General features: G+C 35.5%; 1 protein-coding gene across 1 annotated transcript in view; it reads left to right on the forward strand.

The window, feature by feature from the left end:
- The window catches only part of LOC117403982 (anthrax toxin receptor 2-like), a 79,027-nt gene extending 68,062 nt beyond the window's left edge, over positions 1 to 10,965 (forward strand). Inside the window, exon 17 of the mRNA XM_058989704.1 lies at positions 6,157 to 10,965. Within this exon, the coding sequence (XP_058845687.1) occupies positions 6,157 to 6,195 (39 nt within the window). The 3' untranslated portion in view covers positions 6,196 to 10,965. The remainder of the gene's footprint in view (positions 1 to 6,156) is intronic.
- Positions 10,966 to 14,666: the final 3,701 nt, after the last annotated feature.

The following is a 14,666-nucleotide window of genomic DNA, read 5'->3' on the forward strand; positions in this document are numbered from 1 at the left end:
TTGCACTGCAAGATTTGATCCCACTGCAAAGTTGCTCACTGTTACATTTATGTTACTGCCTTTTCAAAAAGATTTACTCATAACTTTAAAAAAATTCATTCATAATGTAAAACTACACAGACAAATGTGTTGGCTGGTGAATTCATCAATCTCTGAAAATCGTGTAGAATGAATTCCATATTAGTAGATGGAGATTGTACCCATGTATCTTTAAAATTAGCACATGTAATAGCATTCCCAACAGCATTATGATAAAAGAACACCAATTGGATCATCTTTATTAATACATTATCTTAACAGCTGCGATTTTATGACAGTTTGAATGTGCACTCAGAGACTTTCCCTGGCAAAAAAGTATGAACATTTATTAGGTCATACTGGTGTATTTATATATATATATATATATATATATATATATATATATATATATATATATATATATATATATATATATATATTAAGGGACATTTTCTTGACACAAAGCATTCTGTTTCTTTTAGAATATATGAGAAAATAAAGGACTGTTGGAATTGCTGTTTATTTATAGCAAGTAAACAAAAGGCAGACATTGACATCCTGATTTCATAAAAACTGGTGGTAACAAAAAAGTTTCTACGAGAATTCTTTATTCTGCAGCTTATTTATTTGTCTTAGATAACAAATCTCACAATGGCACATATTAAAAAACCACAAGTCACATATTAAAAAAGTACAATAATAATAATAATAATAATAATAATAATAATAATAATAATAATAATAATAATAATAATAATAATCCAATTCCCCTTATTATAAATGTGGTTTAAAATAGAATTCTGACTATTTTGACAACTTTTTAATAAACCAGAAAGTACCCCAGAAAGTAAGAATTTAAAAAAATATTAGCATCCCAAATACAACTATGCATGTGCTGCTTAAAATTTCTATTGCAGTATGTTTTAAATTGTGAAAAATACAGAAACGGAACATTTAAATTCAGTAGATACTAGCCACCGGTCTGATCATTCTAAGCACAGCCATATGGACAGTTTAAAGCCAAGGAGCCTGTCAGCCATTTAAGTTTATGGTGCTGCTGAGGATTTACAGTACACTGGAGTAGATATAAACAGCCATTTACAGCTGCCACTCACAGACTGTCACTGAAACAACAAGATGCAACTTCTGTATAAACTCGTTTGAAATAATATACAAATGGGGATCCCAGGACTAAACTATATGTATATATACAGTGTTTAATTTGTGCCGGGGCACAGCTCCTGAACCTCTGGGCGTGCACAGTCATATTCCCGGTACCTCTAGTTAAAAATCTCATAAAATGCTTAATTTTTAAATTCTCAACACAGTTTCTCTTACACTACTTGGTTTGATTAAATGAGCAGTACACAACAAAATATGAAAGCTAAACATTAATTTCAACAAAGAACAACAACTTTTTAATGAAAAAAAAATATTATAGCCTACTTCAATAGCCTGCTGTAGTATTTCATATTATAATTTAATTAATAGAGAATAAAAACATTCTAAGATAACAACTACCTAGCCTAAGTTTAATTAATCATTTTTGTAATCTACCAGCGGCTTCTGTTGCATATATATCGCTGATAATAGTGCAGACCGTGGCTCAAACCAGTGTTCGTGTTGGGGTACGTATTTTTTTTCTTAATGAATGTCGTCCTTCTGGAGTTCTCTGAATGCCTTTTAATTTGTTTGTTTTTTAAACCATTTAAATGCAAAACCATAACAAAACAGACTTTTTTAAATGTATTTATTATTTGTCCTGAGGTTACCTTTAATTATTTTTTCTGCACGTACTGCTACATTGTGTGTGTATATATATATGTAACTTTAAGATACAATGGGCAAGATCACATTTTTTTCAGACTTTGGCGCTCCTGAGGTTGGGGAGGTGGGATCCGGCTTAGACTGTTTCTCCTCACCACTCTGCAGCGACCCCTACAGGCCAGGTTGGGGGCAGAGATTTGCTGGGCTGGTCTTTGGCCTCCAGAGGCCGGTAGCCTGCAGACATCCGCCCTCGTGTTCCTGGGTATAAAACTATGGTACTGTAAATGTGGTGACCCATTCAGCCTTGTCACATTTTTGGTACTGAAATACATCCTTTTTCAAGGGGATGTTACCAGGAGTACAAGAATGTTAATGCCTTCAGAATGTTGATGCCCTGAACATGACACTGATGCTGCTTACTGTTGCCTTCAACTGGCAGGCACAGGCAAACAAACAGTGATGTCAGCTTCTAAATGTTGCAGCCATGGCCGTGGTTTGCCTACTTAACCTGTAATGGATATGTCAGCGCATGCTGCTTGCCTGTTATCACGGCATGATATATGTGGCGCAGTGGCCAGGTGGAGTAGACACGCCCACCCCACCCCCCTCCTCTGTGCTGTAAAAATACACTCTGTCAATCAGGCAATGGGAGTCAGTGATGAACAATCTGTAAACAGCGTGACACCGCCAGCCAGCATCACATTGTATTGCAGGCTCTAGATTAAAAGGCAACAGATTGCTGTTCTTAACACTTTTCTTTCAGCCCCATTCACTGCTACTGTTTTTAGTTGAGGACAACTTAACAGGGCAAGGAGAATGATTGGTTAAGGGCAAAACACTACAGAAACTGGGAGTTTTAATCTTATAAATACTAGCAACAATATTTCGATCTGGCATTTAGAACTTGAGTGCTGCTCATTGTAAATATAATTTGACATCAAAGGAAGGAGAACACATTACAGGAAGAATACATATAGGGGCTGATCTAAGAATACCTGCAAAGTGATTTGCGGCTGCAAAACACCCATATTGCTGCCAAAAACCATGTTTAGCTGGTGTAAAGTGGGACTTTAGCAGTCACTAAAAATGCGGTGTATGTAAAGAATGGTTTTCAACTGCCGTTGTGCATCTGCTATCAAATTAGCACTTTGCCATTATTAATTCATTTATATTATATTGAAATGTATTCAAATGAAGAAAAGAGCATGGAATTGGGCAGGGATCTGGACTACTAAGCGGGCGCAAACATTGTACAGTAGACTGTTTGATGTCATTAAAACATCTGCAGAGGATTATATGCAAATACAGTATAAAACAATGAAGAGACGGTAGCACAGCACTTTCAATAGGGCAATACTTGAGGAATTTTGTCACCCAGAGGTTTCAACTTCTTTTCAGCATTGCTGACATGCAGTAGTAGTGGAAGGTACTGTCTTCTTTGACAAAGTAAAACGTATTCATAATAACCTTGTAGATACATAAGCTGGTAAATACCAAGTACTGTAACTAGTCCTTGTGGTTTGGCTAAAGATTGTGAAAACTATTTTGACATTATGACCAAGAACCACCAACTTTCCAAATTACTCCTCAATACAAGCACAGAGCTACAAGTGGAACAGGTGGTTGGGGGGGTCAGCATTAACACTTTTGATTTTGTACTGTAGTGCGTGTATATATAGTGTAACGTTCAATTGTATGGGCGGTATACCAAATTTCTATCCAGCACATATGTGGTTTCTAATCAAAGTTCCTTTGGTTTATTTTATGTCTGAAGTAAATTAATTTTCAAACTAAACTAATTAATGATACAGAATTTTAAAATAATGTGTGTTTAAACTACTGGAAACAAGCAGAAGCTGCAGGTTTCTTAAATTCATTTTGCTAAGAGTTTAAAAACTGAGAAAACAAACATCTACGCTATGTATGTAAACACAAAAGCACAAAACTGATGTCTGTAATTCCAGAATGTGTCATTAATGGTGAATATAGTGCTGAATATACTGCCAGAACCATTGATGTGTGCTACGGCCTAACAAGTAAAGAAATGCAATATTTTCATTTTCGCCATAATATGTAAGAGTTGTACAATGTTACCATTAATTAAGGAGAGAAGATCATTAATGAAAATGTAGTTTGAAACATTCAAATAAACTCAGTTACCCATTACTAGAAAAAAGATGAAGAACTATGAACTTGGTAACACAGCATCTGCAGTGTGTGTGTGAGAGACAGGACAGACCCTGAGACTGCATTATCGTTTATATTGGTTAGCAAGTTACACAATTTCTTATCCTTCTATGTAAAACACAGATCCGGAGACCCAAGTGCCACTTTGTACTGTAATTTAAATGTAATTCTCAGCATTCCTAATTTATTTACAAAACAAAGGTAGTTTGAATTGAAAAAACCTCAGTTGCCTGATTTTTCTACGATGACGTCCCACCAGCCTTAAATAATGTATTTTTCATCCCCAAGCTATCAAATAATATATTCTTGACATAACAATCAAAAATTGGATGGTTTATCTAGCAGAATTTATACTCATAGACACTGTATACATATAGATACATAATTTGATAACTTAAAAAAAATCTGATTTTAATGGCGCTTTCCAAATTAAGATTTTATGAGCATCCTTTGTTTCCATTGATTTCATATATAATCACAGATAAACGTGGTTGCACTACATGTTTCCCTATGCTGTACATTTCCACGTTTGAATAACATTTTGAGCCACACACTTGTATTCTTGTAAAAGGTTACAGCAAGTCAGAAGTGTAGCTTGCAGTCCTATATTTTGTGCGGCACACACAGGTGGGTTTGGATTCCCAGCTTCTGTTCTGCATTCAACATGGCCTTGTTTCAACAGACCATGCCAGATTAGCATGAGCTCGCTGAGCACCGGGGACTAGGGATGGATCTGAACGTATTGGGTCGCACCTGCATAGCCCTTACACCATGATGAGTTTTGTACACCCTTATGTCTGGAACAGATTTGAAACTCAAGACTTATTCCAATGCATTTATCCACTGTACCATTTGCAGCCAACACAGCATCTGATGTTTTATCCTTTAACCCTACATGATTATAGTCACAGGGTGTGCAGTACCATAACAAGGTGGATTATAGTATATATATAACTCATTGAAATATATTCAGCATTGGTTATACTAAGGAATGTAGTAAAAGAGAAACAACCCGGTTCTGTAACTATGAAAATAAAGGATTTGAATAAGTACATCATTTCTCATATATGTGATTTCATGATGTACTTATACAGTACATGTAATTCAAGCTGCAGAGCCCAGAGACACATGCACCATTACTCTACATGTACTGCCCCTCTGTGCTGATAACATTGGTTACATCTGGAATGTGAAGTGGAGCCCCAAATGGAGAAAAAATAAATTGCAAGGCTAGAAACTCAGATCAGAGATTCATTAAATAAAACATAAAAGACATATATAATAATAATAATAATAATAATAATAATAATAATAATAATAATAATAATAATAATAATAATGTATTTTGACTGTATAATTTGTGCTTTATTTTGTTATTCTGTCAGGTTATCAAAGTCAGATCAAATCAGATGTTATTTATATAGCGTCCTTCATACAAAAAGTATCTGAAAGCAAAACAAAGAGACTCAAATACATTTGTATAGAGATCCCAAAGCATGTCACACACGCAATAAACGAACAATTAAACCATTAACTTAAAAACAGTCTAATACAGAATTTCGTGAAAACAGCAATTAAAAAAGAGATACAAAATGAGGATTTAATTGTAAAAAAGTGAGTTTGCAGCAACAGAACAATTAAACGAGTTTAAAACAAAAAATGTATAAAATTAAAATTTAAAAAAGGACAAAAATGAAAACGGAGTTTAGATTGTAAATAGAAAAAACTAAGCGAGAAAAGCTATTATTATTATTATTATTATTATTATTATTATTACTATTATTACTATTATTACTATTATGCCCAAGGCTTTAAGGAAAAAAAAAACAATTACCTGTGATACATAATTAGTATAATATTGGTATATATACTGGTAAAAGCATATCCGTCATTTAATCACGTAATACATTTGTTATTCAAATAATAATAAAAAAAAATAAATAGTTTAAAGGACTGCGTTTTCAGTGATATTGATGTATGTAAGTCAATTTTAACTGTAGCATATGTATTTATATTTTCAATATTATTATTATAATATTACATTATTAATGTTAATGGATAAATAGCTGAAACAAAATCATAAAAGGAAAGACAGCACACTATTTTCCTGAAAAGTACCTATTGCAACTGCTGTGTCTTTATAGCACAATAAATGTGTCTTTGTTTTTTTCTTTTGTTTTCCAGGGTCGCTGTATAGACTTCAGTCGTGTTCAGAGCCAGTAGAAGAAAACTATTTGGGCACATTCATTGTGTGTGTAACTACCTACTGAAGACAGCAGTAAACCGGTTACCAGTTTACAAAGAACCTCACCACTTTGCTTTAAAACCACTATGTCTTTTGGCCTTCCTTGAATTTGTGCAGTTTGAGGCATAGATCACCCTTTTACCTCTTTTAAATTCTTCTGCATTCTTAAGCACCTTATTAAGCTTTTATATCCTAATAACCTACTGGTTTTAATCATGAAAGGGCCATCAGTGCACCACCAGTACCACTCTGTGCCGTTTGGTTTTGCGAAGCACCTTTGTGCACACCGAATACTTATCATATTCTGTCCATGTTGTGCCTTCTGTGGAAAACCTAATTTAATGGACACAGACGGCAGTGATTTAAACAAAACAAAAAAAAAATCAGAGATAAAAAGAAGCTGGTTGCTGTTGGCGAGGAAATAAAAATAATCCCGATGGGCCTAACAAGTACCAAAGTCTGTTGCCTTTTGGCGACGTCTCATCACAAAATCTTTCCAACTACACCATCATTTAATGCCTAGCGGGAGCGTTCTGGCTGAAAATCTTGTCATTTTAACACTGAAAAGTGCACACGCATGACAAAATGTAGACAGGATGCCCCAAGGTATTGGAAGCAGCAAGACTTTGCCCTTTTTGAAGACACCTTTCTTTCATTATGCACCCGGGACAGAAAAATTAATAGAGCGTTATTGTACTGCAAGACAGCCTGTAACCAAAGATCTTCGGCAGGGTTTGAGGGACTGATACTTCAAGACCTTGACATGGTGGCTGGTGTTTTATTTTCATTTTTATCACCACTGTAAGTTCAGTAACATATAAAGCATCATCATCTATAAACATACCTATCAGTTTTAGGATTTTTTAAAAGAAAAATACAGCAGTCTCAATGCTGGTATGTATCTCCACTGTTTCAAATCTCCAAGGGTCCCTCCGCGTCACAACCCAGCAACTCTCTTTGCATGAGAATCTCAAAGTTTAATTAATATAATTAAAGGCAACAGCAAGCAGCAGCCTGTGAAGATTTTGATCATCTTTTTTATGCCTTTTGACATTGAATGACCTATTACTGTATGCGCATTACTCAGATTTTGAGGAGCACCACCATGCCTTGGTAACGTTAAGACAGGTCCCAAATAAAAAAAAAACAAAGCAAAATAGAAACAAAAAAGGGCACACTATTGTTCATTTTCAGAGAGTATATCCATAGAGCCACACAGGCCCTTGCAAAGACAACGGGCGATGTATTTGTAAAATGTTTCAAGCGCCCTGTCACGTCGGCACTCCCAAGTGATGTTAGTGTGAGCGGAAACACTGTGGGGGAGGAAGGAGTCAGCAGCTGAAGAAAAAGGCTCGAACGATCTAGTCACTTTCGATACGGTACTTCAGATGCAAAATGGATATTCGAGTCGAAACCTGACAAAGCGCGCCTGCTTTGATGTGAACTGGTATAGACAATGACCAGTGGCTGGGTCAGTGGGATGTCTCTCTGCAAGCAGGGAAGCTTATCAAATGACACTAAAAATAAGTTCAACAACCATCACGTTTGAGGGGAATAGGCGAACATTTCACATTTGGTGGGCATGCAAGTGCGCGAGATGGGAATAGCGTGGCGAAGCGTCCTGGTCTAATTATTCCTTTGTGCTCTTCATGGAAATAGCAAGGGACATAAATTATTCTCTTGGTCGACTTCCAAATGCGTGGGGCTGCCGGAAGAAGCTTTTACACAGAGCCACTTTCAGAATATTTTTCTTAACTTTTATTTATGTCAACAGTGCTATTAAAGCTATGGCACATATACACAGAAATAAAATGTATTTTACCTTCCGGTTTTATTTTCTTTTGTGCTAATAATGTGAAAGCAAAGGGCTGTAAATAACCTACATTAATGAGCTATTTATTCACACCAGTCACAACACAGATCTTCCTCTCAATGACATTTCACATGAAATATGGGGCTAATTGCCGGTGGTGCCACATCATGGATAGCAGCTTTTTTCTTACATTTCATAGCTCAGAAAATAAAGCGTTAATAGTTTTATCTGCATATGGTACAGAAATGTAAAAGTTGAATACGATCTTGCATATTACTGTACCTGTCACTGCACTGGGAGATAAAGAGTGTGACCTTTTATCTACCCACAATGCAGTAGGGTGTAAACACAAGCAGCCCATATCAAGGGGAGTCCCCATTATAGACACATTAAGAGTATTGCTTTTTTTTTCACTGAAAAGCGTTTTTCAGATTTATTTTATTTTATTTTTTCTTGCTTGTAGATTTGCAATGAAAAAAGGAACACAATGTTTCACTGTTCTTCTGCTGAAATACTACTGAAAACAGTGAAAGAAATTGTGAGAATATATATATATATATATATATATATATATATATATATATATATATATATGTGTGTTTACTGTAAATTGTAGCTCCCACAGTGTACATCTGAAATTTTGAATCTTGTAAGTTGAAACAGGGCTACATTTTGGTTGACATTTTGGGCCTGATAAAAGGATAGGAGGAACAAATAGATTTGAATGACTAACTTTATTATATATATATATATATATATATATATATATATACATAGTAAATTGTTGAACTAGTATAACGTTTATATATTTTGTTTGATAGAACATGTCTAATAAAAAACCCATACATTTTATGCATTCATAAATGTATAAAAACATGAATTTTTCCTAAACAAAATGTTGCTGGTAATACCGAGGGAATTTGTTGCCTTTATTTTTTGCTCAGGAGGAATCTGGAGGTAGAAGGGCAGTTAATTTAACAAAGATCATTTAAATCAATTTCTATTTAGTTTAATGTACGCTGTTGTTAAATGTATGAGTACATGATATACATTTTTTCTTACTACTGATACAATGTATGTCTGGGTCACTGTTTGTAAACCTAAGCAGTAAGAATAGACTCACTTCCATCTCCAACTGTCCCCATGTTGGAAAAGGCATGCTAAAGGCGATCTTTAATTGGGCACAAAAAGATTTATAAGGCTAGACAGGGGGGTGTAATTACATGTTACACAACGAGAGATGCATATATTGTACCATCTACACTGCAGAAGCATCTTTGTGGTGCATTGCACCACAGGCAAAGTGCACAAAAAAATTCCTCCGAGGTTTGGAGAGCTTTGAAATTGGGTCTTCCATTTAGTGAAATTTGCCCAATATACCTTCAATATTTTAATTATTTGCACACTCTGATGAGCTTTTGTCTTTTTCATCAATGTCAAATTATATTAAAACAAAAAAAAAGACAACTACCCATCCTCTTCCTCTGCCTGAAACACAGCTATAAGAAACAGGTCCCCCCTCTAAGAAAGAAAAAGCAAAAGTTGCAGGAGCACAAAGAGGCACCAGTAGCTTTACAGAAAGACGTGGCAGGTTAATTAATTGGATTCCTGTGTGTGTTGGTAAAATAGTTCTAATGAAAAGAAGGATTAAGTGGAGCTGTTGATACTGTATGGGTGACATACATGGCAGAGAAACAGTGTACTAGGCTTTGTGCGAAATAAAATAGACGCAGAGATAAGTTTGAATACATTTTTTATTGTTATTTTTTTTGCAGCTGTATTTTTATTGTTGGTATCAGCTTTATCATGTCAAATGTAGTTTTTTTTTCATTTAAAAAGCTTATTTACAAATAAAGTACACCTTGTCAGAATCCTCTGTATACTTTATTTGGCACAATCTTTCCATCTATCTGTCTAGTCATCTGTGTGTCTTTATTTACAATACAGAAATGCAAATTGCATGTAGAATAGCATGTTTGTCTTTCTCAATTAATAGTTTCATTTTTCAAATGGGTTATCTGGTCCAAGACTTTTTTTTTAAATGTATCTTAAATATGTTAAAATTGAAAATTGTAACATAATGCACAAAAAAACTAAAATGTATTGTCTTTAGACTACCTTGACTTCCCTACAGTTAACATTTGTTATTGTTAATTATTAATGGATAACCCACTAATTTATTTTACATATTTAAATGTTTCTGTCAATCAAAAAGTATGAAACAAGTTATTATTATTATTATTATTATTATTATTATTATTATTATTATTATTATTATTATTATTAATAATAATAATAATAATAATAATAATAATAATAATAATAATAGCAATAATGATAAGATCTAATGTACACCCAACTGTATATACTAAGGCTGTAATTTCATTGAGGATTTCTGGTGACGTATCTGTTTATCACTCACCAGAATCAATGGATGGCATTTCAGCCGTACGGTAGTACAGTATGTAGTTTTTTTTGTTTGTTTGTTTTTTGTTGTTTTTTGTTTTTTGTTTTTTTAAGCATGTTAACATAATTAAAGTAGACATGGAAACTTATTACAAGCAATTGTGATTTTAACAATTAAAGAATAGGGGCATATTCACAGAGCATGTAACATAGTGCTAAGTGTTATTTTGTAAAATGAAAAGCAAAACTGCTACAGAACAAACAAGAAACTAGTAGTAAACATGTAGGGGCTCTAAAACGAACCTCCTGAGCTTTATAACACCAATGTTTTGTTTTATTTTTGATGTTAACTTAGCATTGGGATACATGTTTTGTGAACATTAGTCTAAGTATTAAGAGCACTATTTAAATAACTGTTAGGATTTCATTAATATGTACTTATTGTATACATAGTTTGATCTGCTGTCTAAACATAGACATTTTGGCACCAACTGAGTGTCACATGGGTCAAATAAAAATTCTTGCATTGCTTGTGTTTCTTTGACTTTGAGGTACATTGTTGGTGTGCTTGTGCCATTTATAACCTGACATATTTGTCTCGGCTAAGCTTGAAATCTGGAAGCCTGTTATGTATTGTGCTGGTGGCTTTGATGGCATCATTGCTTTGTGCACAGGTTAAAGAATGTGTTTTGAAGTGCCCAGTGTAGAGGCGCCCTGCCTCCGCGTGTACATCGGGTTGCCTCGTCTCATCCTGTTAATCAACTTATTCCAGTGTCATTAGCGCCATTCTTTATGAAATGAGAAAAACACCAAAAAAATGCAAAGCAAAAATAAATAAAACAAGGTAGGTTAATTTGACATAGCAGATTTACACTGGAGATGACTAATTTCATTTATCTTTATAGCCGGTGAAAGGGTGAGGGCTTCTTCTCATTTTATACAATGGGTAATAGTTTACATATACAGGCCTCCAGTGTTAAAGCTGTAAGTAGCAAAAGGACAGTTCACTCTACTTATTTTAGGTGATTGTTGACATGAAGTGACTAATGCTCTCAGATTCCAGGCCCAAGATTTATTTATTTTAATTCCAAAGCACATATAGTTTCTTTCCTGGTCCCTCAACTCACCCCAAGCATGTTATGTGTAGCAGCCGGCCTCTCGCCCTGCTCGCCTGCCTGCCTAGCCTGCACCTGTTACAGGGCCACTCATACCACCAGCACTGGCGGCTTGTTAACAGCAATAGAAACCTGCATCAGGCGTGTGGGGTTACAATTCACTTCCTGACCTGTCAGATAAAACTATGCATGGCTAACTATTTGTCATGGTCCACAGTCTATGGATGTGTTTCAAGCTTCTTTTAACGCTCTATGGTATATGTAAGCTTAAAGATACACATGACAGAACTATTATTTCAAATGGCTTGTACTTGGCTTCATGTACAAGTCCAGACAGCAAGCGTCATTTGCTGGTTTGAAGTTGAATATTGTCAGGTTGCACTGTACCTGGGACCGACAGGACTCTCAAAAATTCTGATTAACTTACTTTGATGTATTTTGTGTTGGGTGTGCATAACATCAGAAGGTATAAGACTGTTTGTTTACTTCAGCAGCCTGTATGGTGTTTTACCCCCAACAAAGACGGAGTATCTATGGGAGCCAGAATACAAAGGTTTGGGGCATTAAAGTTTGAAAACCAAGATGAAGCCAGTCATGGAGTCCAAGACATTCTTCCAGTATGAATACATTGAAAATAAACATTAGGAAAAAAGGGACATTTGCAAAAACAGATGTAATAAGCTGCAGTATGTTATTAATGTTAATACGGTAATATCTGTGAAAAAGATGTAGAAAATCCAATAACCTTAAAGGGTTACAGAACAGCCTGTTGTGTTACACCAATTACTTTACCTTTGTTGTATCTTGGTTTGTACAGTACACACTGCAGTGATATATGTTTTTCTACATAATCACAGATGTTTAGATTTTTTTTTTTCACACATCCTTGGTCATAAATCAGCTGAGGAATGAAACCGAAAATACAGACATGTTATTCTTGTCAGTTCTTGTGAATAGACACCATTGGAACTCATCTGCTCAGTTCTAGCATCTGATTGACTGGCTCCTGAGTATCAGGGCTGTTATTATTATTTGTTTATTTAGCAGACGACTTTATCCAAGGCGACTTAGAGAGACTAGGGTGTGTGAACTATGCATCAGCTGCAGAGTCACTTACAACTACGTCTCACCCAAAAGACGGAGCACAAGGAGGTTAACTGACTTGCTCAGGGTCACACAATGAGTCAGTGGCTGAGGTGGGATTTGAACCGGGGACTTCCTTTACAAGCCTGTTTCTTTAACCACTTGACCACACAGCCTTAGCAAGGAGCCAATTCATTACAGTGACACCCAAAGGGAAAGACTCCTGATCCTGTGGTTGAAACACAAAACTTTATTATTATGAACTATAGCATTTACTCTGGCTTGTGAGACACTGGGGGACTGCAAGTGGTTACGGTGATGAGCCTGGATGTTTTTAAGCTTTGGACAAGCTTTGATGAAGAAGGGGGAGAATGTAATGGATCACCTCTTAGCAGCTGATGAGTTAATAATACTGACATCAGTAGAAGACACACACATTTTCAAATAGCCCCCCACCCATGGTCCTTGTTCTACAGTCTTGTGGTCAATTAAACAAAGAGATGGTTCTGCCAGGGAACTCACTTAAACCTTAGATCAAATCACATAAACATCAAGCATATTTTAGGTGCTTCCAATACCAAATCAAATAGTCAGTCGAATAGCTAGTATCTTATTTGTCCTTCGATAAACAATACGCTCAATGAGATAAACGATACACTCAATCCAGTAAGATAAACAATACACTCAATCCATTATGTCCCCGCTGTGCCCCAAAGTCGCCTCCTCCTCCCCAGCCTCCACATGCTTTTTGGCTTCGTCTAACAGTGGAGGGCAGCTATCCTGCCACCTGCCTATGGCTTCCCAACAGTCAGCCTCTCCACTTATTTATCTACAAGCTAATTTATGAGCAGGGGTACCTCGAAAGGCAAGTCCGAAGACCAAAGAATGTAGTGTAAAATATGTATAATGTAGTAGTGGTGTCCAGTCTGTTTTAATAAATAATCTATCATTTCCTGACTGAACTCATTTCTTGGAGTATGGAATCCCCTTTGCAAATGAGTTCTATTTGTTGGACTCATCCGGGAGAGTTGACCAAGTTCAAGCCTCAAGCAATCTTACTACAGAAGCCCAAATGCATAGAGGGGCATTCCGCTATTAGCAGTTGAAATTCAGTTCAAGTTACAAAGTTCCCAAATAGAGATCCTGATACAGTGTCGTGGTAGGTCCAACAGTCAACAATGCTTTAAAGACTTTCTTTTTAGAAGTTGCATTTAAAAACATGGTGCAAGGCCTCGATTTCCTTTAAACAATGGCATCTCTTTAAGGAAGTGGGAAGTGAATGCAGGTGCAAGGAAGTGTACAGCCAATTTAACCATTTCAATTCAATTTCGATAGGTTTTTGGAATTCTACAGAAAGATGTTTTATTATTTAAATTAGTTTTGTGTGATTTCTGGAACACCTTGATGGTGTTTAAATATCTATCAGAAACATTACCCTTTGTGTTGAAAGCAAGAGGCAGATCATGCAACATTTAGCTGTTGTGGTGTTGACTTTCTTCAACTGCAAGATACTGTGACTATTTTGTTTCCTGTTTTATACACATACTCAAGCCACTGAAGTAGTAACTCTGTTTCTTCTGCATTTGAATTTAAATGCCACGTTACTTAATCTAAATACCCAGTTAAGCTTTAAGAGTTCATTTCAGGCCCACATCCGATTCAGTGTATATTAAGTCTAAACAACATAGCAATTTTATGCATGTCGCAACATTTTTTATAACCCTGATGTCAAAGCTGAAAAACATTTTTACACAAGCATTTGTGAATGAGTCATGTAAACCGGATTTTTGTCTGTAAGCAACTGTGAGGATATTGGTGACTCAATAGGAAGCATGCTCACCTCTTGGCCTGACAGTCTAATGATCCTGCCTAAGGGAACTTGTGTGCACTCCTATCACTTCAAGTATGATGTTGGTGGGCATTATATTTATAGAGTTAAAAAAAAAGAAAAAGAAAAAAACATATGACAAGATCAGGAGTTTTTTCCAGGGGAAGTAAGGTAGTGTTTGTTTTCCAATTTTAAAATTAATAT

The sequence above is a fragment of the Acipenser ruthenus genome, chromosome 2, assembly GCF_902713425.1.
Source record: "Acipenser ruthenus chromosome 2, fAciRut3.2 maternal haplotype, whole genome shotgun sequence".
Taxonomy (NCBI): Eukaryota; Metazoa; Chordata; class Actinopteri; order Acipenseriformes; family Acipenseridae; genus Acipenser; species Acipenser ruthenus.